The sequence below is a fragment of the Dendropsophus ebraccatus genome, chromosome 6, assembly GCF_027789765.1.
Source record: "Dendropsophus ebraccatus isolate aDenEbr1 chromosome 6, aDenEbr1.pat, whole genome shotgun sequence".
NCBI classification, from domain to species: Eukaryota; Metazoa; Chordata; class Amphibia; order Anura; family Hylidae; genus Dendropsophus; species Dendropsophus ebraccatus.
Genome location: NC_091459.1, coordinates 107129676 through 107157564, shown reverse-complemented (window position 1 = coordinate 107157564; position 27889 = coordinate 107129676). Strand labels below are relative to the sequence as shown.

The following is a 27889-nucleotide window of genomic DNA, read 5'->3' as shown; positions in this document are numbered from 1 at the left end:
CTGGGGTGCTGTGAGGTGGTGGGACAGTGTCTTATCAAATAAGGACCAAAAATACTTCACAAATTTATATATATATATATAATTATCACAGAAGAAGTTAAAATATACCTTTTATTATAATCATTAAAAAGGCCTAAAACATAACCAAACATATACTTCTTAAACTCTTAATATAAATAATTTAGGTGACCACAATAAATATATAGATGTGTCGGTAAACAACAGATCAGGAGGCGTATAGGTTTCTTTTCATCCAGGTTTTCTTTATGGCGATGGAGTATATAGCTCCATTATCTTCAGCTGGGGAACAAATGGTTAATGTGCAAAGTATGGCTGCCAGTCCCTATTTCTCCCTGCGCTATCTCAGTCACAACAATGTCCCTCCAGACAGAGCTCTCACTCTAAAAAGGGAAACTTCGACATTCTGGCCCTAAGCTACTCCTATTATACCCTATACAAAAACTGTGGCTGCCAAAGCATATCAATCCCTATGCATTTCGTTCCCATCGGGGAACTCCTCAGAGGATATAGACTGCCACACACAGTAACAACAGTGGGTATACAGAAGACCTCCCATAAGGAACTGACCACCCTTTTATAGGGGGAACTGGGACTAACTCCCATTGGTGGGGAAAAGAGAAGGAAGAAGTGTAATAAGGTGGAAATCCCCTTGGCATCCCCTTGTGTGATACCTGACAAGTACTTTACCCAGGTTGAATAAAACTTAGTGGATCACCCCTACCAGGACACTACACTTAGCCCATTTCTGCAATCTAATAATAACTAGAGACTACACTTTCAACAAACAGTATTTAAATTAACAGTACAAGTGAATGTAAGCAACTTCGTAGTATATCTTAACAGAAGAAAAGGCTCTTTTCTTCACATATCAGGCCTCGTTTCCTGACACAACCCCCCCCCCCCCACACACCTACACCAACTGAATATTAATATTAATACAGCTCAAGGTCATTAAAGTATGAGGTTGAGCAAAAGAAAGATAAACAGAGGGGGGGGGGGGGGGCTCCAGTAGCTTGTAGTTAGAGCTAGATTTCACCCCAGTGCTCTATTTACAGCGTCACCTAGGTTCACTTCTGCATTAGAGGCTTGTTTGGGGCCCTGTCACGGACATGTCATCCACTGCATGTCAAAATGGTTTCCATTGACTTTAAAGTGGTCTGTTGGATCTCCATTATGGTGTGAGCCTTAAGGCCCTATTCCACCAACAGATCTGACGACAGATTATCTGCCAAAGATTTGAAGCCAAACCCAGGAGTGGATTTGAAAAGAGTAGAAATCCAGTCTTTCCTTTATTCCAGCCTTTACCTGATCTCTCTTTATAGTCTGTTCCTGGGTTTGGCTTCAAATCTTTGGCAGATAATCTGTCGTCAGATCTGTTGGTGGAATAGGGCCTTTAGAATGCTCAGTACTGCTCTATAATGTCTTCCATGCTGCTGCTGCTTCTGCAGTGAAGATATGAGGTAGCAGGATCTCCTATTCTTTGTGTGTGCAGAACATGAAGGCATTATAGGTTATACCTGCCCACTAGTTCAGGGACAAATACAAATTACTGATGGACCCTACTGAGGGGAAAGCTGGTAAACAAAAAGCCATATACAAGTTGCATTATAGTCAGAAACAGTTCTACTGCTCATATACACACATATAAAACCTTATCCTTCAAACTTACACCCGCTACTCTGCATTTTCCATTTACAGTAACATTTAGAGAGATGCTTTACTTCAATCCTCTGGATATAGTCACAATAGTCTTGCCCAGACTCTACCCACTGGAATAGAACAGGTTTCTGGGCATGCTGTAAAGATTTGGTTTTATTCTGTACATTTGTGTCACCTTTCATTGTCATAATATCCGTGATGATAAGGAGGACACTTCAAGAAAAATATATATATACACACTACCGTTCAAAAGTTTGGGGTCACCCAAACAATTTTGTGTTTTCCATGAAAAGTCACACTTATTCACCACCATACGTTGTGAAATGAATAGAAAATAGAGTCAAGACATTGACAAGGTTAGAAATAATGATTTGTATTTGAAATAACATTGTTTTTACATCAAACTTTGCTTTCCTCAAAGAATCCACCTTTTGCAGCAATTACAGCATTGCACACCTTTGGCATTCTAGCTATTAATCTGTTGAGGTAAGCTGGAGAAATTGCACCCCACGCTTCTAGAAGCAGCTCCCACAAGTTGGATTGGTTGGATGGGCACTTCTGGCGTACAATACGGTCAAGCTGCTCCCACAACAGCTCAATGGGGTTCAGATCTGGTGACTGCGCTGGCCCCTCCATTACCGATAGAATACCAGCTGCCTGCTTCTGCTGTAAATAGTTCTTGCACAATTTGGAGGTGTGTTTAGGGTCATTGTCCTGTTGTAGGATGAAATTGGCTCCAATCAAGCGCTGTCCACTGGGTATGGCATGGCGTTGCAAAATTGAGTGATAGCCTTCCTTATTCAGAATCTCTTTTACCCTGTACAAATCTCCCACCTTACCAGCACCAAAGCAACCCCAGACCATCACATTACCTCCACCATGCTTAACAGATGGCGTCAGGCATTCTTCCAGCATCTTTTCATTTGTTCTGCGTCTCACAAACGTTCTTCTTTGTGATCCAAACACTTCAAACTTGGATTCATCCGTCCACAACACTTTTTTCCAGTCTTCCTCTGTCCAATGTCTGTGTTCTTTTGCCCATCTTAATCTTTTTCTTTTATTGGCCAGTCTCTTTTCTCTGCCCTGAAGCCTAAAATCCCGCAGCCGCCTCTTCACTGTAGATGTTGACACTGGTGTTTTGTGGGTACTATTTAATGAAGATGCCAGTTGGGGACCTGTGAGGCTTCTGTTTCTCAAACTAGAGACTCTAATGTGCTTATCTTCTTGCTTAGTTGTGCAATGCGGCCTCCCACTTCTTTTTCTACTCTGGTTAGAGCCTGTTTGTGCTGTCCTCTGAAGGGAGTAGTAAACACCGTTGTAGGAAATCTTTAATTTCTTAGCAATTTCTCGCATGGAATAGCCTTCATTTCTAAGAACAAGAATAGACTGTCGAGTTTCAGATAAAAGTTCTCTTTTTCTGGCCATTTTGAGCGTTTAATTGACCCCACAAATGTGATGCTCCAGAAACACAATCTGCTCAAAGGAAGGTCAGTTTTGTAGCTTCTGTAACGAGCTAGACTGTTTTCAAATGTGTGAATATGATTGCACAAGGGTTTTCTAATCATCAATTAGCCTTCTGAGCCAATGAGCAAACACATTGTACCATTAGAACACTGGAGTGATAGTTGCTGGAAATGGGCCTCTATACACCTATGTAGATATTGCACCAAAAACCAGACATTTGCAGCTAGAATAGTCATTTACCACATTAGCAATGTATAGAGTGTATTTGTTTAAAGTTAGGACTAGTTTAAAGTTATCTTCATTGAAAAGTACAGTGATTTTCCTTCAAAAATAAGGACATTTCAATGTGACCCCAAACTTTTGAACGGTAGTGTATAAACGTTAGACCTTGGTTTAATCAATAGGTCACTTTCCGATATATTTAAAGCTTACTTTGAAAAAGATTTTCCCACTATAGAAAGTGATGGCATATTGCTAGAATCGATTCGATTTGTGGCTGTGGCCTCCATTAATGCTCATAGCTTTATAACAAACTTATGTTGCAGTTCTCTGTTTAGCAGATGGCCGGGAGCACCAGTATAGAGGAGGAACTTTTGGCTTTCTGTTATCAGGTTTGGTGAGGATCCCAGGGGTCGAGCTCCTACCAATCATATAAATAATTATTATACAATGGGCATACCCTCCTATAATCCTACTTTTATATTATATGTTTTCTGTGTGATGTATATGTATTGTTGGGTTGCTTTCAGACTACTTGTTTGCTTTTCATTTCGAGAAGTTACACAATCTCCAAAGGTTTCCTTTATTTCTAAGCCTTTGTTATATTTGGTGTTCATTTCAGAGAAGGTCACAGGCAGGCTTTGTAATAGCTGACTCAGTGCCGCAGACGGAGATGATATGCTCTGCACATTGTATAAATCTGTTAGTAGAGTGAGCTGTTACTGCTGGTATACCGAGGTCTGAGCAGCAACAGGTTATGTGTGATCCATGGATTGTACTTTGGTCCCCTACATCCATATATTTGTATGGAACATATACCTATCTCACTTACATCCATGCAACATATAGCTGCTAACGTGTAGACCAGAGAGTGGAGAATGGATTCTCCGACCCTCATTGATCAGCTATTATGGTTGCCATTGGGGACGTGTGCTTTCACAACCCCTGGCATACATTAGTCACTCCTTACACTAAAGGATGGAGCCTTTTTGCTTCATAGCGAAAACACAAATCACAGCTATAACATAACCCAATAGCTGAACACTTTGGGTTCATAAAACCTCCCTCAGACACATGAAACTAAATCCTCTTATTAATGGCTGGTGTTTATTTTTATAGAGGAAAAAAAATGTGTAATCATCAATAAAACATCCCAGTTATGGCTTTGTTGCTTCCCCTTAGGCTTTTATGATTATCTAAATTCCTTAAAGGGGTAGTCCAGATTTAAAAAAAAAAAAAAAAATTAATAAAATGGTGTCAGAAAGTTATATAGATCTGTAATGCTGCGTTTAGGCGAAGCGATAATTCGCCAATCGTTCGTTTAACGATTTTGAAGCAACAATTTGGTTTTTATAACGATCAGCGTTTAGATGAATAAATCGTTAGGATTTTCCTTACGAATTTTCTTATTGCGATAGTTTTTAAGATCGCTTAAGCCCATCTTTTACATAGGGTGAATCTTTGAAAGACTGTTTACACAAAGCGATCTGCGAATTTTTAGCGAACGACGATTTGAGAACATGTTAAAAGATCAAAATGAACGATTTCTCGCTCGTCGCTTGATCGTTCGCTGCGTTTACACAGAACGATTATAGCTCCAATGCGATCGTTATTGCGAAAATTCGAACGATAATCGTTCCGTGTAAACGCAGCAGAAGTTACTTCTATTTGAAAGGCTTTTCCTTGTAGTTTGATCAGAAGATAATATGCAAATTACTCAGTTTGTTGCACTGGGGGTGTTCCTCAGCCCCTCAATGCATTGTCCGCCTTCACCTATGTGACCTTCTACTTATGCATAGGAGATAGACATGGCATTATCAGTAGATATGAACCTTCTGTTTCCCTTTAAAAATAAGTAAAAATACTTATTAGCTGCTGTATGCCCTACAGGAAGTGGTGCAGGAGAGGTTTTCTATTGGGATTTGCTACTGCTCTGGACAGTTCCTCTCATGGACAGAGGTGGCAGCAGAGAGCACTGTGTTAGACTGGAAAGAAAGCTTGAAACACTTGAAAGCTTGTTTTTTTTTCATAGGAATAATATAAAAATCTGTATAACTTTTTGGCATCAGTTGATTTAAATGCAAGTGGCAATCAATATGGATAGTGGGTGTCCTAACTGGATCACTTCTGAAGCACATAGACATAGGGCATAGAGGTAATTTACTAAGACTGACATTTCACACGCTGGTCTTATGTAAAATCCTGATGTCATAGTTGCTATATTCATACAGGGGCATTTGGCTCCTAATATATCTGGCACATCTATGGCTGCCCATGAGCCTCTGACTGCAGTCTACAGTACACCAGCCACAACTTGCATCTACGTGTTTAATAAGCAATAAGTTATAATAAGCAGTGTAAAAAATCAGGAGTTTGTGCAAAAATATGTGACGTGTGAAATGATGTATGATAAATTAATTCCATGCAATACTTTCAATAAACTGAAAGGCGCAGAAAGTGCATATAAGACTTTTATATAGATGCTGCAGCTAAAGGGCTTCACCCATTTAGACATTTATGGCATATCCACAGGAGATGGATAACCCCCCCCCCCCCCCCCCCAAACCACTTGTACCATCAGATAGCTGCTTTTAATCCAAGATCTGTCCTGGGGTCCGTTCGGCAGGTGGTGCAGTTATTGTCCTAAAAAACAACTTTTAAAATTGCAGCCCTGTACCAAACTGCCCTGGCCTAGAGTATCTGTGCCATAACTTTGCACCATTCCTCTGTCCCTCCTCCCCACCCTCTTCATCATTAGGAATGCCCCAGGCAGGTATTCTCCTATTTATCAGCTGTGAGAACATGGCACATGGGCTGCATCGTTAAGGCACCAGTGCAATGTTCAGACAGGTGATGAATAGGAAAAATCCTGCCAGTGGCATTCCTAATGATGAGGAGGGTGGGGAGGAGGGACGGAGGGGTGGTGCAAGGTTAGGGCACAGATTATCTAGGCCACGGCAGTTTGGCACAGGGCTGCAAGTTTAAAAGTTGTTTTTTAGGAAAATAACTGCATGACCTGCCGAATGGACCCCAGGACAGATGAAGGTACAAGTGGTTTGGGGGGGTCAGATTGTGGGTACAGAGTCGCTTTAAGGGACTGATGGTAACAACCCTTTAAGGGACTGATGGTAACAACCCTTTAAGGCTTTTAATTGATGCTTGAACGTTTTCGTATAACATATATTTACTTTTAAACCCATGTGCATCATAAAACAAATAATTAAATGTTAAAATGAAATGAACCTACAGGGGTCGAAAATCCTTTCTAGACAATTTTCTGCAGAGAAAGTGGTTAAATTGTGTAAATTATTCTGATGCCTGTGGTTGTATAGCATAACCCTAGTAGTAGATACCTGGAACAAACTTCCAGCAGAGGTGGTTGGTAAAGCTACAATAACAGAATTTAAACATGCCTGGGATAAACATACATCTATCCTAAGATAATAAGAAAGAAAATACTAAAAGGGCAGACTAGATGGACCCAGTGGTCTTTTTCTGCCGACAATCTTCTATGTTTCTATGTTTCACAGTCCTTGCAGCATCATGGACCTGTATATTTCACTGATTAATAGCAGTTATTCACTTTGCCATGCAGCCAGAGTATGGAGAGGAGTTCTGTGCAGCACCCACTAGTGGCTGAACATTTTATTGCAGACAGCATTATCCCCAGTATATACTGTAGATGTAAACATTGACACAATGTTACTTCCCCATTATCTGTCTGTATCCACTTCCTTATAGCTGCACACATTTCAGGTAATAGCTATGACCCTGGGGGGAACCATGTTTACACTCACACATCTCTGGTGCAGACCCAGCAGTCTGGGATAAAGCCTGTAGTGTTGTATAAGCAATCCAGTATCCATTTCCTATCACTGTCCTGAGTGCAGGCTGGAAATGCATGCCCAGATTATTACCGTAAGCGCCACTCATCGGCTTAAGCACTTGGCAGTGACTGGTTTAACTCTTTCTTAAAAAAAAAAAAAAATTACCATTATACAGAGGCGCATGGATCATGTTTTGTATTAATATTTCTGCCTCTAGCTCAGTGCTTCCAGCTTGTAAGTCTCTGGGCAGTGCCAAACTACAACTCCTATCATGAATAATGGGGGTTGTAGTTCTGCAACAGCTGGAGGGCCGGGTACATTGCTGCAGCCTTGCCATCTGAGCATTGGTGTGTGACCCCTACCAGCAGTGCCCCCCTACCCTGGTGCAGTGATTCCAGTCTGTGACCCCTAGCAGCAGTGACCCCCTACCCTGGTGCAGTGATTCCAGTCTGTGACCCCTAGCAGCAGTGACCCCCTACCCTGGTGCAGTGATTCCAGTCTGTGACCCCTAGCAGCAGTGACCCCCTACCCTGGTGCAGTGATTCCAGTCTGTGACCCCTAGCAGCAGTGACCCCCTACCCTGGTGCAGTGATTCCAGTCTGTGACCCCTCGCAGCAGTGACCCCCTACCCTGGCCTTCTCCCCCCCCCCCCCCCCCCAGTGAGTCAGTTTCACACTAGCGGCTCGTGACTGCCCTCATTCTATATTTAGTGGTAGAGCTGCTTTGTAATGCCACAGGCGTGCGGCTGTGACTAGACTTTGTGTTATTCTCTTTCTTATTCAGCTTTTCTGCTCCCAAAAAAACATCCTTGTGAGTCACGACTATTTTTGGTTCCTGGAAATCTTGTTCAGCAAAGTTCTGCCCCCGCAAAGAGAAGTGACAGCTTAGTGTTAAGGTCAGGGGGGGGTATAACTGCGCACCTCCAGCTCTGGGGGCTGATGAGGAATTACATCTATTATAGAGTCAGAAGAGACTGGGATTCACTTGGATCCTATTCCGTTCTCAATCTCACAAATACATGGCAGAAGATGATAATATTAGTCAATATTAAAGGGGTTGTCCAGCCAAAATCTCTTTCATATCAACTGTTTTCTGAAAATTAAACAGATTTGTAATTTACTTTTATTTAAAAATCTCAAGTTCCCATACTTATCAGCTGCTGTATGTACTGCAGGAAATGTTTTCTTTTCAGCCTCACATAGTGCTCTCTGCTGCCACCTCTGAGCAGGAGAGGTTTTCTATGGGGATTTGCTTCTACACTGGACAGTTCCTGTCTCGGACAGAGGAGGCAGCAGAGAGCACTGTGTCAGACTGAAAAGAAAACACCATTTCACGCAGGACATCCAGCAGCTGATAAGTATGAGAAGACTTCAGATTTTTAAATAGAAGTAAATTACAAATCTATATAACTTTCATTTGAAAGAAAAACAGTTGATTAAGGGTATAAACCCAAACACCGTATAAGCAGCGTATTTACTGCTGCAATACGCAGCAAATACGCAACAAATACGCAGCAGATTAGATCTAAATAACTGAACACAGCATCAAATCTAAACCATCAAATCTGCTGCGTATTTATTGCGTATCTGCTGCATATACGGTGTGTGGGTTTGTACCCTTAATAATAATTTAAATAATAAGGTAACTTTTATAATAGGTAAATATTAGCATAAAACAGTAATATGTATCGAATGTGGATATTATCTACTGTAATCATATACATGCTTTGTAGATTTGTCCTGTTTCCCAGCTCGTTTCAGTCGTACTACACGCAAACATCATCACCATCATCATCAGTTCTCCATTCATTTACCTTGTATTGATCAGAGTAGTACAGCTGCAGGGAAGTGGTTTGATATAATGGCCAATGTTAATGGGCTAAAGCTATTCCGTGAATGAGGACTCTGCGGGCTTCTGTTTGTTTATCCTGTTGGATCATCATTTGTCTTCTGGCGTTGAGTACATGACTATAATAAGAAAGCACGAGCTGCCTTTATTACCAGTTCTCTATTTTATAGAATATTGTTGGCATATTGTTTTCTGCTATGGAGTGTGCCATCTATGTCAGGGGTGGGGATTTTTTTCTCCTGTTGATCGCTATTTGGACTCTTACAAAATCATTTGAGAGCCATTTTGGCAGCACCCAGGACAAAGTAAAGTATTGCACCCCTTGTGACCCCTGATAACCCTAGTGCTGTAGCTAACCCCTAGTGATGCCCCTAGCATTGTAGTTCACCCCCCAATGATATCCCTAGTATTGTGGTTAACCCCCAATGATGCCCCTAGTGTTGTAGCTAACCCCTAGTGATGCCCCTAGCATTGTAGTTCACCCCCCAATGATATCCCTAGTATTGTGGTTAACCCCCAATGATGCCCCTAGTGTTGTAGCTAACCCCTAGTGATGCCCCTAGTATTGTAGTTAACTCCCCCAATGATATTCCTAGTATTGTGGTTAACCCCCAATGATATCACTAGTATTGTAGCTACCCCCAATGATGCCCCTAGTATTGTAGCTACCCCCAATGATGCCCCTAGTGATGTAGCTAACCCCTAGTGATGCCCCTAGTATTGTAGTTACCCCCAATGATGCCCCTAGTGTTTGTAGTTAACCCCAATGGTGTCATTAGTGTTGTGGTTAACCCCCATGATGCCCCTAGTATTGTAGTTACCCCCAATGATGCCCCTAGTATTGTAGTTACTCCCAATGATGCTACTAGTATTGTAGTTACCCCCAATGATGCCCCTAGTGTTTGTAGTTACCCCCAATGATGCTACTAGTATTGTAGTTACCCCCAATGATGCCCCTAGTATTGTAGTTACTCCCAATGATGCCCCTAGTATTGTAGTTACTCCCAATGATGCCCTTAGTATTGTAGTTACCCCCAATGATGCCCCTAATGTTATAATTGACCCCCTATGATGTCCCTAGTGTTGTGGTTAACCCCCATGATGCCCCTAGTATTGTAGTTACCCCCAATGATGCCCCTAGTATTGTAGTTACCCCAATGATGCCCCTAGTATTGTAGTTGCCCCCAATGATGCCCCTAGTGTTTGTAGTTAACCTCCATGATGCCCCTAGTATTGTAGTTACCCCAATTATGCCCCTAGTATTATAGTTACCCCCAATGATGTCCCTAGTGTTGTAATTAACCCCCAGTGATATCCCTAGCATTGTAGTTAACCCCAAATAATGCCTCTAGCATAGGAGTTAGCCCCTAGTGTTGTGGTTACTCCCCATGATGCCCCTATTCCACACTAAAAAACAAACAAACATCCCCCTCTCCTCCATTCCAGCAGGCCATCCTCTTCCTTCTCCTCTTTGCCGGGGCAGTGGTGGCTTCCCCTACAGAGGTCATCACGTCTGGCCGCCAGGAGAAGACACATGGTGCTGGACACAGCGGGGCACTGTGAGCAGCATGCACAACACCCTCCTGTTTCCGGTGGCTGCCCCACACATCCACAGACCGCATCTCAGAGACCAGATGTAGCCTGCAGGCCAGAGGCTCCCCACTACTGCTCAGTTATCAGGAAACCTTTAATAATATTCCCCTTTATGAGTTACCAGTTATGATAAATTCTGCCCACCTCCTCCGGCTGTCAATCATTCTGGAGGAGGTGGGTGGTGCCCCCCTTTAAGCTGCAGTGCCCACTATGGGGCTCATATCCTTTTGATTAAATTATACCTTAGAAACCGCAAAGTCTCGGGAATCTAACCTGCTTATATGTCCCATTTGCACACAGGGCTCTGAGGATGATGGTGAATTTCTTACCTTTATCCTCTGCACCTTTTCCATGCTATTAGAGTTTATTCCCTATGCTAATTAGGTGTTGTGGTGAACTGGGGTTAGGACTACTGGCCTCAATGCACTGGTAATTATCATAGGGAATAAACTACTAATAGCACAAAAACAGTGCAGAGGATGAAGGTAAGACATTTACCTCCATCCTCAGTACCCCGTGTTCTGTAGGGTGATATCAGCAGGTTAGATCCTTCTAGGTTACCGACCACCACTCTGCTCTAAAATTTGTGGTCAGACAGGGGACAGGACAGTTTGCTAAACAAATATTATTGTGTGTATATATATATATATATACTGATGATCCCTACAAGTTTACCTGTGTTAGTTGAGATAGGAATACCCCTTTAAATGTATTACTTATAGTTCTGACTCTTAAGTATGACTCTATGTCTATCATCTGTATGGTATTTGCAGAATACTAATACCAGGCCCCCAGCTGCCCGCAGTCTTCTCTCGCCCGCCGTCTTGGCATGTAATATATGTTTCTCAGTGTAATAAAGCATTGTGTGCTGAAAGCTTACAAACACTTTACACTTCTCCTTTCTGCCATTGACAAGCTGTCATCGGGAGCAATGATTGTTGCAATGTATGAGAAAATTGAGCCCCATCCTTGTGCGCCGGCAGCAGCTACTTGTAACCGGCAAGTGTTTGGTTTGTGGTTTGTATTTTTTCAAAGAGTCTCATTCAGGATTCTGCCTCTTGATCATGTTATGAATGATGTTCTCTGCAGGGCTCCAATGTTTGTTTTACCTCTTGTATCCGACACCTCCTTCCTCTTTATTCTGCAATACCAGAAAACAATGTTCCCTTTCCTGGAAATATGTGTAATCTTTTATGTATGAACCTGGTCTCGTAGAAAGCTAGGTATACAAGGTTAATGTTATTTACTACATCAGTCTGGGCTACATATATACCTAGTATACTTATGTAGCCGATATACCTGCTCTCCTATAACTTTAGGGTTATTTCCTGTTGTATCAACCTTTTGTTGCCCTCTTTTTTTTACCATACTTAAATGGTTGTCTGCCAGTGCAGAATTTCATGGGTGGCAGTGGCTAGTAATGAGTATGTTATCACCATTGGAGGGTCTCCCCTACATTATCCCACCCCTTCTTAGTTATACTATAACTATTTCTGTGAAAAATAAGCCCCATTATAGCGCCTATGTAAGGTTACCATCTATTCTGGAATACTAATCTGGTTTAGTTATGGAAATAGTATATATGACTGAATAACTGTAGCAACACCAGCCGGTCATCACATAGCAGAACTGGACTTCATCTATTGCTCTAACCTTTGGGTCCTAACAGTACTCGGATACCCCCAGGAATTACAGTAGGGCCAAGCTATTAGAACTAGATAATCACAAGAACAAATATATGAAAGCATGTATCAATGCAAGCAGATGACTATTAACAAGAATAGGAGCTCCCTAATAGAAAGAAGGTGAAAATGATGGCTCAAACAAGTGATAATAATGGGGGTCAAGAACTGAAGCAGATGGATGATTAAAGGGGTTGTCTGAGCAAAGGTATTTTTCATATAGTGCCCAGGGACGTAAAAAAATAAAAATAAAAAGAGATGAGCGTGCTTATGTTTGTCTGAACCTAAACACTCGGCATTTGATTACCAGTGGCTGCCTGGATCCCCTATGACTGTATCCATGTTTTCTAGGGCGGCCTCTAACTTCAGCCATCAAATGCAGAGAGTTCAGACAAATTTGAGCATGTTCAAGATTCGCTCATCTCTATTTATAACAGCTAGCCCAATTTAATATGGTATCTACCTGTATGTAGCAGTGGCGAAACAGACACTTTCCTCGCAGTGGCCCCTGCTGGGGACATGCAGTATTGCATTAGCTGTTTGTGGGGAAGGGGGAGGGGGGGGTCTCAACTGGGGCCTCTATGCAGTCTTTAATTTTATATGCCCTAATAGGAGATATGAGCAGTGGTTTTCTTCATGAGACCCCCCCCCCCCCCTTTAAAGAATAGAACAGATGCAGCTGAAAAAGCCTTCCCCCCCCCCCCCCCCCCCCCCCCCATTAGTACGAGGAGCCATGTTTGTGTTGTATTTAGCGCTGGCCCCACCTGACGTAGCTCTCTGTTCCTTGTAATCAGACTGGTAATTAGTTAGATAATGAAATGTCACAGTCCTATTCTGCGGGAACACTAAAAATATCAGCTACACAATGGAGAGGAAATGGGCCGTGGCCGCGTCATATTCTGGACGGCATGTAATCATCATTCGTCCTGTTATTTGCCGCATTCTCCTGCAACCAATTAGCTCTGCTGACAACTGCGTCCAAATGGAGAAATCAGCGTGCCGTTTGATGTCTGCGCTTTGATGCTGCAACAAAGGACCTGGATCTTGTGGTTTTCCCTTCTCTACCGGCTGTGTTGGGAAATGGTGAAGCGTGCTGTCGTAGACCCAAGTCTGCACAAGGAAATCTCCAGAGTTCAACTAGATTGAACCATAGCTTTGTACTTATGAGAGGCAGAAAATGAGCTCAAGACCTGCGTCTAACAGCAAGAACATTACTGCCTGTTCATTGTAATGAGAAAAGTGTCTCCTAGGATTACAAGGAGAACTAATGACTGAATAAATCACATGATCCACTGAATCATGGCTAATGCATGTACTATCAGTGGTTAATGTTGCTTTTGTACTCTTTATCTATGCTGTCGTTTGTATTACCGGTTGGCCCCATACGCAGTACTTATCATATGTGCAACCCGTGCAGATGTATAGATGGCTACTGATGCCTTAAAGCATATTACTCCTCATGTGTTCTAAGCCAGTGATGGCGAATCCTTGGCACTGTTCCAAAACCACAATCCAATCATGCCATGGTTTTCCATCACCGTAAGCCAGAATAGGGCTCCTATTCAGGTGCATGGGGTCTTTATTGTTTATTGTATATTTCTCATTTGTACAATGTATACCAAACTAGATGCATTGCTGCTAGGTTGGATCATCTATGTACATACTGTACCAACACGCCATGCCATGTGCTATGTGCATAAGGTTTAAGCATATAACTATAGCTCAAGCTTTAGGGTCCCAGGGTGCAGAAGTTGGGCAGGAGAGATGTGGCTGTAATGGAGTTGAACACAGGGCAGTCAGGCAGTTTGCTGTGGTTTTCTAGTGTTTTCTATTGGCCACGCAGTGTATCAAGCTGTTATCCTACAAAATGATGACCCTATGATATGGATTCTTAGGGGGGAAATAGCTGCATTTTGGTAACCCGGCTTCTGCACCATGAGACTATACCCTAGTAGATGTGTAACATTGCCATAGCATTAGACAACCCCCAGAAGATATATATGAGACATGTAAGCACCCCATGTATCAGGCAGGGTATTTTGATAGTTTTCTTGGTATGAGGAAGGTGCTCAGTGCAATAACACTCCCCTTTAGGTACAGTGATCCCTTAACTAGTTAAGGGATCACTGTACCTAAAGGGGAGTGTTATTGCACTGAGCACCTTCCTCATACCAAGAAAACTATCAAAATACCCTGCCTGATACATGGGGTGCTTACATGTCTCATATATATCTTCTGGGGGTTGTCTAATGCTATGGCAATGTTACACATCTACTAGGGTATAGTCTCATGGTGCAGAAGCCGGGTTACCAAAATGCAGCTATTTCCCCCCTAAGAATCCATATCATAGGGTCATCATTTTGTAGGATAACAGCTTGATACACTGCGTGGCCAATACTGTTGTATGTAAGGACTTGCTCTATCCATGTTAGTTATCTGATTATTTTCCTTTAAAACTTAAATTTTTCCTCTTTTCGGATGACATTTTGGCCTTCAGAACGAATGGTCATAAAGTTTTGGTCTTGAGATTTAATATGTTCAACGTACAATGGTCGTCCTGATTCCAATTAATATTGTACCTTGAAGGACCCCTGTATTTAGTTGTATAGCTTTAAGGCTATGTTCACACAGCGTAAAAGTACAGCCGGTCGGGATCCCATGCAGCGCTTCAAAGAACTGACATTTCAGTTTTCTGCGGCCGCAATTCAGTGAATTGCGGTCGCAGAAAGACCTGTCTGTTTACACAATGAAGCAAGCGGCTCCGGACGCTTACTTCATTGTGTGCTATGAGGAATTCTGATCCGTGCGCACGCTGATGCACTGCTGCCGGAAAGATCATCCTTTGCAGAGATCGGCCGCTCTGTGACCCGGGCAGGTCACGGAACGGCCTGTCTCTTACGCTGCGTGAACATAGCCTAAAATTACATATCTAGGACATAACAATGGTGAAGCAGATGTGTTTGGATATGGTCAATAGGATCATGAGAACTTTTGAGTATCATGGATAAGATCTAGTAAAGCTTGAGTGCCTGTAATCTGATTTACCCTGGGTCAGGCTCAGGCTAGTATCAATCACTATATTGGATTTTTTCTTTAACCTCAATGTGTCTACGTAGCTGCTGGTGATCAGCTTATTGATACGTTGTAATGAATACTGACATGATAATATTGATTATACATCTGTAAGACTAACCTAGAAAAAGGATACAATGCTTAGCTGCAATGTATTATCAGAGGGAAGTGATGCTATTTAGTGGGCTACAAAGCATTTCTGTACACACATAGCTATAGCTCTCTGTGTACAAGCTTCAACTCACAGAGCATTTTCCGTAGACACCTAGGATTCCACATACCTCTTTGCAACTTCTTCTTCCATATACAAACACATACTCTAGTAGTGGTTTCCACCCTTTAGCTCCAGTTGTTGCAAAACTACAACTCCCAGCATGCCATGACCCCCTGTAGATGACAAGTCAAGTCGGCAGTTGTAGTTCTGTGCTAGCTGGAAAGCCTCAGGCTATATAACAACCAAGAAGTCAGATTATTGCCATCCTTGTTGTTCAAATAACTATGAATTACAAGTAGATCTAAAGAAATGGAGGCTGCACTGCCATACCAGTCACTGCCAGTGAACAATAGTGGTGCTGTTTCTCTGGAACCAATTTTTTTTTCTAACCTCATACAGCTCCTTTATCTTATATATCTTATTCCAGGCTCTGAGATCATATACAGAACTGACATTAAGGTCCCTATTACACGGGGCGATTATCGTGCAAAAAATTGTTATATCGTTCGAATTTAAACGATAATCGTTCTGTGCAATTGCAGGCAATGATTGCAGGCAATTTTTCGCTAATCGTTCAGTGTTATTGCAAATTGTTAATTGTTTTGCTGGGATCAGAAGGAATAAACGATTATAATAACGATCGTAGTAACGATTGTAACTAACGACCGTCGTTCTGTGTAATATGGTGAACGATTTCAGGTTAACGATAAACAATCTCGTTTGCAATCGTTTATCGATAGTCGTTAATCGTTAAAAATTGCTCCGTGTAATAGGACCCTTACTATAACTCTCTCTATTGTATACATGTACATTAAAGAGTTTAATATAGAAGATCTGTGATCCTGGACAGCCAAAGCTCAAGATGGTAGTTGTAGTTTTGGGAGATGGCATGATGGGAGTTGTAGTTTTGGGAGATGGCATGATGGGAGTTGTAGTTTTGGGAGATGGCATGATGGGAGTTGTAGTTTTGCAACAGCTGGAGAGCCAAGGGTCCCTACCCCTGGGATAGGTAATAGTCTGCCAGGCAGGTGAGTATGAGAAGCTGCTTCCTTCTCTTTAGCTTGATGTGAATCCTCACACTTGGCTGTTCCCATTCTTGTTATGTAACAGGCAGCAGGTACTGGTTACGTGGGCAGGAGGGCATTGTGCCTGCGCAGACCTGAAACGAGGCGGTGATTAATCCCTAGGATCTGCCTGCCGTCCCCATAGGGTTACCACTCATTGTGCAGACTGCATGTCTTGCCTGAGAACATTTGGAGCTTATAAGCAGGATGATCGTCCGCTATAAGAGCAGAGGATTGAAAGGTGACCTGTTAGCACATGATCTTTACAGTCTCCTCACAGAGCCGCATCTACTAGGAGATTGTGTCTTGTCTCTATTAAATGGGTTGGCGAGATGAGGCTGGGGGGGGGGGGGTGGAGGGGACTCTGGTTTCTATAATGAATGGTGTCTGTCGTCTTGTGCCTTTCCTGTACTGCCCATGCTCCGTACTTTGAATCTCATGTATTTGCTGACGAGTTTTGCCTCTGATTGTATGACATTTGCTCTGTGGGAGCCTGGCCCCGGACCAGGATCACTCCTCGTCTTGTAGTCTAGGACAATGCCGGTTGTGTTCAGCTGACATGATCCTGTTTGTTGTCGTACACAATTAAGGGAAGTGATATTATTAGTATTAGCCTCATGACTGGATGACGCATTAACCCTCGCCACATCAGGTCAGGCAGCAGCAGGCACCAGGGTTCAGCAGTTCTCTCCTTTTACGTTAGTGGAGTGGTCCTCTGATGTAAACTGGAACTCATTTCGGGAGTTATCTGAGTGGAAAAGATGGGTAAATGTAGTAAAGTAAAAAAAAAAAAAGTAGTTCTTCCCTCTTCAAGTCTGTACCGACTCTAGTGAGTATGACCTGTCGTTATTGGCTACATTAGTGAGTATGTTTTGGGTTTTCTCCTATATATAATTCTCGAAACAACCCCTTTAACACGACAACATCAGCAATCTTTCCTGGCAAGTGTTAAAAGTGGTTATCCAGCGATAAAAAAAAAATTCTGGTGTCAGAATGTTATATAGATTTGTAATTTACTTCTATTTAAAAATCTCAGTTCTTCCCATACTTATCAGCTGCTGTATGCCCTGCAGGAAGTGTTGTTTTATTTACATTCAGACACAGTGCTCTCTGCTGACATCTCTGGCCGAGGCAGGAACTGTCCTAAGCAGGAGAGGTTTTCTATGGGGATTTGCTGCTGCTCTGGACAGTTTCTGATGTGGACAGAGGTGTCAGCAGAGAGCACTGTTTCTGAATGTAAATAAAACACCACTTCTTGCAGGACATACAGCAGCTGATAAGTATGGAAAGACTTGAGGTTTTTTTTAATAGAAGTAAATTACAGATCTGTATAACTTTATGAACTCGGTTGATTTGAAAGAAAAAGATTTCTGCTGGATAACCCCCTTAAGACCGAAGTAGGTTTACGGTTCAACATAAGATTATCTGATGGACAGTGGTTTCACCAGCATGGCCATACACAAAGATCTTTCATATTAATAGTAATAGAAGTAAATTACAAATCTAGATAACTTTCTGACAACAGCTGATTGAAAGAAATATATTTTCGCTGAACAACCCGTTTCTCTAACTATAAAGATGTGGGGTAGTCAGTCCACAAATCCGCAGCGTGGATTGCAGTGGATTTTGGGGCAGAGATGCATTCTGCAGCATGAATGAGCTTTATCTGCGCTGTACTGTATGTAGATTTCTCACACACAAACACACCCACACACACACGCCCCATCATCCACCTGTTTGCTATGGATTTGCAGAGCCGAATTCACAGTTTCTGAATACATCATAACTAATACATTTACTAATATATGTGCTTAGCTTATTACTTCCCCGTTGTGTGTAGAGCCCTGTGCTATGTTGTATCACTATGTGCCTTGTTCCGCTTTACAAATGTGTCTTTTATGTAAATTACCGAATTACTACAATCCGGAGGCTGTGTTCACACCATTGCAGTTGGGTTAGGCTGCGTTCACACTACGTATATTTCAGTCAGTATTGTGGTCCTCATATTTCAACCAAAACCAGGAGTGGATTAAAAACATAGAAAGGATCTGTTCACACAATGTTGTAATTGAGTGGATGGTTGCCATTTAATGGCAAATATTTGCTGTTATTTTAAAACAACGGCTGTTATATTGAAATATATTGGCGGCCATCCACTCAATTTCACCATTGTGTGAACAGATCCTTTCTGTGTTTTTAATCCACTCTTGGTTTTGGTTGCAATATGAGGACCACAATACTAACTGAAATATACGTAGTGTGAACCCAGCCTTAATGTGTGTAATGTGCCTTTTTTGAACCTCAACACCTCAACGGATTACAAAATTTGTATAGTCAAAGAAAACAATGAGCTAGTTCCACTTGTTAGTGTAGGAATGTGTCTGGACGCCCATTGACCACAGTATTCAATATATGTATATATTGCAGTATATAGTTGACTGAACAGGACCTTTTGCAAAAAAAAAAGTTAACTACTCCAGAGTTTTCAAATCAACCGGTGTCAGAAAGTTAGACAGATTTGTAAATGACTTCTATTTCAAAATCTCATTCCAGTCTTCCAGTACACATCAGCTGCTGTATGTCCTGCAGGAAGTGGTATAGTCTTTCCAGTCTGACATAGTGCTCTATGCTGCCACCTCTGACCATGTCAGGTACTGTCCAAAGCAGTAGCAAATTCCTTAAAACCTGTCTTGCTTTGGACAGTTCCTGTCAAGGACAGAGGTGGCATTAGAGAGCACTATGTCAGAATGGAAAGAATTCACCACTTCCTGCAGGACATAAAGCAGCTGGTAAGTAGTGGAAGACTTGGGATGTTTAAATTGAAGTAATTTACAAATCTGTATAACTTTCTGAAGCCATCTTGTGGCTACACAATGTAGTGCAGTGGTCCCCAAGCACTGGAGCCACATGTAGTTCCCTAGCTTTATGGTTCACCAAAGGAACCCTATTATGGCAAAAAGTCACCCTGACAATACTGCAGAGATGCCCCAGCTACTGTACAGTGCCAGTGGATGCCATAATGCTTGTATGCCTGTTACTTATTTCCCCACAGTAAGGTTACAAACCCACTTGCCGGATCTGCAGCGAGTCTACTTGCTGCGTTTTTGCAGGGAGACTCGCTGCAGATCCCGGCCCTATACTTTCAATAGCAGAGAAACTCGCAGCAGGGATGTACATCCCTGCTGCGATTTTGTCTGCAGCCCGCCCCATTAACCCCCCGGCCGCCGGACATTATACATTACCCGGTCCCCGTTCCTGCTTGCTTCGGGGCTCCCGGTGTCTTCACGACCCGCCCGGCCAATCAGTGCGCTGCGGCGGGGCAGCGCAATGATTGGCCAGGCGGAACGTGCCGGGAGCCGCTGAAGCAAGCAGGAGCCGGGATCAGGTAATGTATATCGCCCCCGGCCGCACAATCGCCCCCAGCCCTGCAGCCCCCGGCCGCATGATCGCCCCCGGCCGCGCGATCGCCCCCAGCCGCACGATCGCCCCCAGCCCCCGGCCGCACGATCGCCCCCAGCCCCGCAGCCCCCGGCCGCATGATCGCCCCCAGCCCCCGGCCGCACGATCGCCCCCAGCCCCGCAGCCCCCGGCCGCACGATCGCCCCCAGCCCCGCAGCCCCCGGCCGCACGATCGCCCCACAGCCCCCGGCCGCACGATCGCCTGCAGCCCTGCAGCCCCCGACCGCACGATCGCCCCCAGCGGGCGATCGTGCAGCCGGCGGCTGCGGGGCTGCGGGCGGCTGCGGGGCTGCGGGCGATCGTGCGGCCGGGGGCTGCGGGGCTGCAGGCGATCGTGCGGCCGGGGGCTTGGGGCGATCGTGCGGCCGGGGGCTGCGGGGCGATCGTGCGGCCGGGGGCTGCGGGGCTGCAGGCGATCGTGCGGCCGGGGGCTGGGGGCGATCGTGCGGCCGGGGGCTTCGGGGCTGGGGGCGATCGTGCGGCCGGGGGCTGGGGGCGATCGTGCGGCCGGGGGCTTCGGGGCTGGGGGCGATCGTGCGGCCGGGGGCTGGGGGCGATCGTGCGGCCGGGGGCTGGGGGCGATCGTGCTGCCGGGGGCTGGGGGCGATCGTGCGGCCGGGAGCTGCGGGGCTGGGGGTGATCGTGCGGCCGGGGGCTGGGGGCGATCGGGGCTGCAGGGGGGCGGGCAGGATATATATTACCTGATCCCGGCTCCTGCTTGCTTCAGCGGCTCCCGGCACGTTCCGCCCGGCCAATCAGTGCGCTGCCCCGCCGCAGCGCACTGATTGGCCGGGCGATCCGTGAAGACACCGGGAGCCCCGAAGCAAGCAGGAACGGGGACCGGGTAATGTATAATGTCCGGCGGACGGGGGGTTAATGGGGCGGGCTGCAGACAAAATCGCAGCAGGGATGTACATCCCTGCTGCAAGTTTCTCTGCTATTGAAAGTATAGGGCCGGGATCTGCAGCGAGTCTCCCTGCAAAAACGCAGCAAGGAGACTCGCTGCAGATCCGGCAAGTGGGTTTGTAACCTAAAGAGGCATTTCACTCAAACATAACTTCAGATATGTTGCTGTCCATGATGAGACTAACCATACCTTCCATACTTGTTATTATCTATTCAGTCTCCTTCCCACAGTTCTCAGCTGCTGCTTTCTGCTGAAAACACAAAAATCTGTGTGTGAGCCTTTTTCTTTGCCTCCCCCCCCCTTCTTAGACAGCTCATGTAAACAAGTCCCTGGCAGGCTTTATAGTAAAAGCAAAAGAGATAGCGGTCGGCACTACCATCCAGACAAACCGGGCCCTATGTAGCGTGCCGTTGCTTATGGTGGGAGTATGGGTCAGTTTACGGGGTGCTACTACACAGCAGAGAGTATATCAGATATAAGCAATCATCGAGAAAAAAAAAGAGCTGTGGGCACTCACCGTATAGTAGACCGTCTTTATTCGTGCATTAATTCATGTAGAAAAACATTGTGGCAGGTAAAAAGCGGAGAGACGCCAAACCCCCCCCTGCTATGACAGTTGTTTCACACGACTTCTCCGTGCTTCATCAGAATGATGATGAAGCGCGGAGAAGTCGCGTGAAACAGCTGTCATAGCAGGGGGGGTTTGGCGTCTCTCCGCTTTTTACCTGCCACAGTGTTTTTCTACATAAATTAATGCACGAATAAAGACGGTCTACTATACGGTGAGTGCCCACAGCTCTTCTTTTTCTCGATCCCTGGCAGGCTTTATCTGCAACATTGTAGCTTCTTTGTAATGCTGGGAGGGTTAATCTGAGGTCAAATTGCTAATGAACTCACTGTGAATATCCTTACCAGCAACACAAAGAAGCTGAAATGTTGCAGATAAAGCCAGTCAGGGACTTGTTTACATTAGCTGTCTCAAAAGGGAGGGGGAGGAGGGGAAGACAGAGAGAAAAGCTCACATACAGATTTTTGTGTTTTCAGCAGAAAGCAGCAGCTCAGAACTGGGGGAAGGAGACTGAAAAGATAATAACAAGTATGGAAGGAATTGTTAGTCTCACCATGGGCAGCAACATATCAAAAGTTATGTTTGAGTGGGACACCCCTTTACATCATCATTTTTGAGTTGAATGTGGCTTAAATAGTACAGAAGGTTGGTCATCCCTGATGTAGTCATAGTGCATGGTACCACACAGTGACACTAATATTATGTTTCTCCTTCCAGGGCCATGTTTCACAGGTAGTACCTCATCCTAAAAAATGCCTCCCACTGTGTCGGACCCCATGGACATCTGGGCGGACGATATACAGCTTTCTCCAAAAGTGTCTGTGGATATTTTACTCCCTACTGGAATCTATGTGCAGATGAAGGTGCCGCGGGATGCTTCCATATTGCAGATTAAACAGGTAATACCGATATATTGAGTACATATGGTTGTGGCCATTTCTAAGACTACAGTTTGGTCCCATTCACTTAAAGTGGACTGAACTGTTGTGACCACAAGTGTGTTTAAAGTGCCTTGGCTATCATCAAAGGGGCACGTGGGAGCTCCAGGAGTGGTTTGCCCCCCAATCCAATTATGAGCCAATTTTATTAATGCTGGCAGATGCACATTTGGTGTGGCTGTTTAAAGGGTTTATGAGCCATTAGGCTTGTGCGTCTCCTAAATTGTATAATGCTATAGGCCTGTGTGCTTCTCTTCTGGAAAGAACCAAACCATTTGTCTTTAGGTAATGTTATATTTTTTAGATAAAAAAAAAAAACTTTTTTTCTAACGTATACAGCCATATACATAGGAGGCTCCTTTTCTGCATCTTTCCCCAAATGTTTTCTGTTGTCTTCACAGCTTGTGTGGAAGGATGCACAGAATTATCCCCTCTTCCATCTACTCCTGGAAATTGACTCCTATATGTTCCAATGTGTGAATCAGACAGCTGTCCATGAGGAACTGGAAGACGAGAGCAGGCGGCTCTGTGACGTACGACCCTTCCTGCCTGTTCTAAAGCTGGTGACCAGGGGCTGCAATCCTGCGGACAAACTAGATTCCAAGATAGGAGTCTTGATAGGAAAAGGTAACGTGTTACTAGACATCACTTCTTGGCATCCACCTCTTCACTTTCTCCTAGTAGACAGAGTTAGCGCTATATTGCACGGCCCGATGAGCAGTTACTTACTTAGCCTATTAGATGGCTTCACAAAAGTGTACGAAGGCCTGCATGGACATCAATGTCCATGCAGCCCTTACTTTGACATAGTAAATAATAAAGTTTATACTTACCCATACCCTCCAGTGTCCTAGTGCCTGCGTTTCCTGCTTCCTGCAGCCATCTCTGACACTTCTCTTTAGTGACAGGCCACTAAGCCAATCAATGGCTTAGAAGGGACAGTCCTGCAGCCAGTGATTGGCTGAGCAGCCTGTCAGTACAGGTACGGGGCCAAAAGTGTCAGAGGCAACTGCGGGGAGCAGAAACATGGGGTAAAGGCATCGGGGGATCTTAGACATGCAAGTATAAACTTTATTATTTTCCTAACTACGAACAGCCATCAGTTGCGCATCGCTAATACATGTAGAGATGCACGGTCGGTGGCCGATGATTTTTAAACTTGCTAAAAGACAACGATCAGCTGATGATCCTCTCTTCGACTGATTGTTGTCTTTGTTACATGGAGTGATAATATGTCGAATTGGCCTGATTTGGCAGATTATCATTCTGTGTAATAGGGCCCTTAGGCCATACAATAGACAGAATAGCCTGTATACTGGTCCACACATTCCCTCAAGTGTGCTGGATCTCGTGATTTAGTATATCTGTACATCTCATCTCGCCCATGAATATTACTGTAAAGTGTAACCTTTCAACTTCAAGACTTTAAAAGTGACTGCAGTAAATGCTGTGCTGCTGTGCATGTTGTCAGTGGAGTACACATAGCATTTCGTATGTTTTTCGCTCTGTATCTTCCTGGATTAGGACTGGGAAAATCCAATGGGGACGGGAAAGCACCTACTGCTGGAAATGCTTTCTATTAATGTTAACAATTCCTTCTATATCAGGCTTTAAAGTATTTCAGATATCCCAGACTAGAACCTGAATACTGCTCCAATTAAAGGGGTTATCTGATGCATTATGACAAAAAAAGCACCTGGCCATTTGTTATTGGTCATTGTTGATACTTTCATTTTTTAAGAAAAGGCTGTGTAAATAGGGTGTGAGTAGTCCTTACCTCCATATGGCTCAGTGCCACCCATATCTTGCTGGGAGCTCTGTAGAAAAGCAGGGGTGTCTTCTTCTTCTTCTTCTGCCAGGTTGATTCTTGACAACCTCCCTCCCCCCCGTCCTCCAAACCTTGTACTCACTTAAAAGAGATAAGGATACAAGAATTTGGCCCATCAACATTTAAGCTTTTTAAAAAAAAAAAAAAAAAAAAAAATTCTGCCAAATAAAAGTACAGACGTGGCAAAAGAGCTAGAGATAACAAAGCACAACACTCATGCAATATTTTCTGAACAGTAAATAGACCCCTCCAGTGGTATGGAACAGAGATGAGCGAATCACTCAGAAATTTGTTTTGCGAAGTTTTTTCGAATATTCGTGAATTGCATACAAACGAATTTTCATTAAAACAGGCAAACAATAGTAGGACTATTACAGAGTAGCAATTTTTTCAACAGCTATTGCCATGACAGTGTCAAAATTGGAAAATGTTAATTTTCTTAAAATGTCAATCAGCCCGTTAATCATTCAATTTCCGCCTTGGACAGTAGTGAAGGTTGGTGGATCGTCCGCGTCATATCAATGGTCTCCCAGGACAGAAGTGGACATTGGTAAATGATCACCTAGTGAGTTATTAAGATGGACACTGTGTTCACTGTAACTTCCTATACTGCACACCCAGCACCCAGTGACTTCCTACACTGCACACCCAGCACCCAGTGACTTGGTATAATGCACACCCAGCACCCAGTGATTGGTATAATGCACACCCAGCACCCAGTGACTTCCTACACTGCACACCCAGCACCCAGTGACTTGGTATAATGCACACCCAGCACCCAGTGACTTCCTATACTGCACACCCAGCACCCAGTGACTTCCTATACTGCACACCCAGCACCCAGTGACTTCCTACACTGCACACCCAGCACCCAGTGACTTGGTATAATGCACACCCAGCACCCAGTGACTTCCTATACTGCACACCCAGCACCCAGTGACTTCCTATACTGCACACCCAGCACCCAGTGACTTCCTATACTGCACACCCAGCACCCAGTGACTTGGTATAATGCACACCCAGCACCCAGTGACTTCCTATACTGCACACCCAGCATCCAGTGACTTGGTATACTGCACACCCAGCACCCAGTGACTTGGTATAATGCACACCCAGCACCCAGTGACTTGGTATAATGCACACCCAGTACCCAGTGACTTCCTATACTGCACACCCAGCATCCAGTGACTTGGTATACTGCACACCCAGCATCCAGTGACTTGGTATAATGCACACCCAGTACCCAGTGACTTGGTATAATGCACACCCAGCACCCAGTGACTTGGTATAATACACACCCAGCACCCAGTGACTTGGTATAATGCACACCCAGCACCCAGTGACTTGGTATAATGAACAACAGTCATCCAGTTACTTGGTATACTGGAAAATGGCTGCACTGCTCCCACAGAAAATCACCCAAAATCCACCCTCCTCTCTGTCCCCATCTCTCTGTATTTCTCTCCCTGCTCTAACTGCCTGCTGTAACCTGCTCTCCACTATACACAGCTGACTGGCCGCCTCCAGGAAGCCAATCATCTTATATAGAGGGTGGAGGTGGTGACATCACAGTGGGGTTTGCAGCTGATTGCACAGGCGCTAGGGATTATGGATAATCCCTTGTTCCTGCCAAAAGACAGTACTGTAAGAGACACTTGTTTAGTGAATTTGCGAAGTGAATTTGTGTATTGCTATGAAGCGAATTTAAGGTCAGATTCGCTTTGCTCATCTCTAGTATGGGATTGGGGCTGTACTCTGGGCCTGGCTGGGGTAAAACTACAAAAGCCCTCTGATGTAATAACTTATGGTAGTAAGGATTATACCACTAGTGATCCATAGCTGGTGATGACATGCATGGCTGTAGAGAATACGCCACCTGACAGTGAGGACTGAGAGTCAGGAGATGGCATTTACGTGGGATTCGCTGTACGAATACTTCTCGATTTGGAGGGAATGTTTGGCTGCAGCTTGCTTCCCGGTTAAACATTCCAGAGCCCTTTAGTTTCTAACCTTGTGTACTGTGTCAGCAGTCTGACTCCAGCGAGTTCTCAGGTTAGTGGAGCACAGTGAAATAACTTTGGCGCTCTTCCCACAATCTCCCAGAGATCTGCCGGCTCTGCCCTGAATGACAAGCTTTGACTTGACTTTGGCAGATGAAGAAGAGAACGTTTGACTTTCCAAGCCTCAGCATGATCCTCTCCCAAATCTATTCTCCCTATAGATGGCCTCAAATTTGGAATCCAGCGCCAAAGTTGGCTGGGCTTTGCGCACAATGAGTGACATGTGGTCTTATATATAAACCATAATAAGTGTGATCTAATAGACTTCCTAACCATGGGCCCTGCGAGAGATTTTATGGTTTTCATTTGTGTGCTGCTTCAGAAGTTTTGACATTTTTAGTGTTTCTATGTTTTGTCCCCATTTTTACTGCCATGAATTGAAAGCTAATACACTTACATATTAGATTGTTGTCACCAGATCCCAGAGCTTTTAGCGGATGCATCAGGGCCATCACACATAAGGAGGTGTCTGTTCCTGGGAGGATAACACTTAGGTGGATTGGATTTTTTTCTGTCCCCTTCTTCTCAGCCCGTCCTCCTTCATACACATAAATGGAAAATACTGACTCACAGCTGTACAATTTCACCTATACAAATGATTCCAATGTAAATACATTGTTTTTAGTGGGAAAAAATATAATGGATACGACACTGACTAAACATGGTATGACTCTATATTGCAGCCTATGTATAGGCCCTCCATGGAGTATGGCATATGATCGAACATACAATTCATATGGGAAATAATTGTTTTATTATATCAGATCACATACACAAAGAGACAAAATTGGGGCCCATAGCCATCTTACAGGTCGTGGATCCATGATATGGTCATGTATTCTTTTGGCATAAATTTGATTGGTTACTGGTGGTCATACACTTAAAGGGGTACGCTTTTTTTTTTCTTTTAAATCAACTGGTTTCAGAAAGTTATATAGATTCATAATTTACTTCTATTTAAAAATCTCAAATGTTCCCATACTTATCAGCTGCTGTATGTCCTGCAGGAAATGTTTTCTTTTCAGTCTGACACAGTGCTCTCTGCTGACATCTCTGGCCGAGAAAGGAACTGTCCAGAGCAGGAGAGGTTTTCTATGGGGATTTGCTACTAGTCTGGACAGTTCCTGTCACGGAGAGAGGTATCAGCAGAGAACACTGTGTCAGACTGGAGAGAATACACCACTTCCTGCAGGACATACAGCAGCTGATAAGTACTGGAAGACTGAAGATTTTTAAATAGAAGTAAATTACAAATCTATATAGCTTTCTGAAACCAGTTGCTTTGAAGTAAACATTTTTTTTTCTGCTGGATAACCCCTTTAAGACAGAAGTAGGTTTACAGTTCAACAAAAGATTGTCTGATGGACAGTGGTTTCACCAGCATAGCCTTACACAAAGATCTTTCATATGAAGAGTGGCCAAAAAATGACTGATTTGTTTTTTGCAGATGATGACAGTCATTGGAC

The 27889-nt window shown here is 44.0% G+C and overlaps 1 protein-coding gene across 3 annotated transcripts in view; it reads left to right on the top strand.

Annotated features, from left to right (window-relative positions):
- PIK3CB (phosphatidylinositol-4,5-bisphosphate 3-kinase catalytic subunit beta) overlaps positions 1 to 27889 on the top strand; it is a 123362-nt gene that overhangs the window by 55445 nt on the left and 40028 nt on the right. For all 3 annotated transcript variants that reach the window (XM_069975557.1, XM_069975556.1, XM_069975559.1), the window contains 2 exons: positions 22315 to 22496; positions 22937 to 23162. In XM_069975557.1, coding sequence (XP_069831658.1) covers positions 22350 to 22496; positions 22937 to 23162 — 373 coding nt within the window. In that variant the 5' untranslated portion in view covers positions 22315 to 22349. The remainder of the gene's footprint in view (positions 1 to 22314; positions 22497 to 22936; positions 23163 to 27889) is intronic.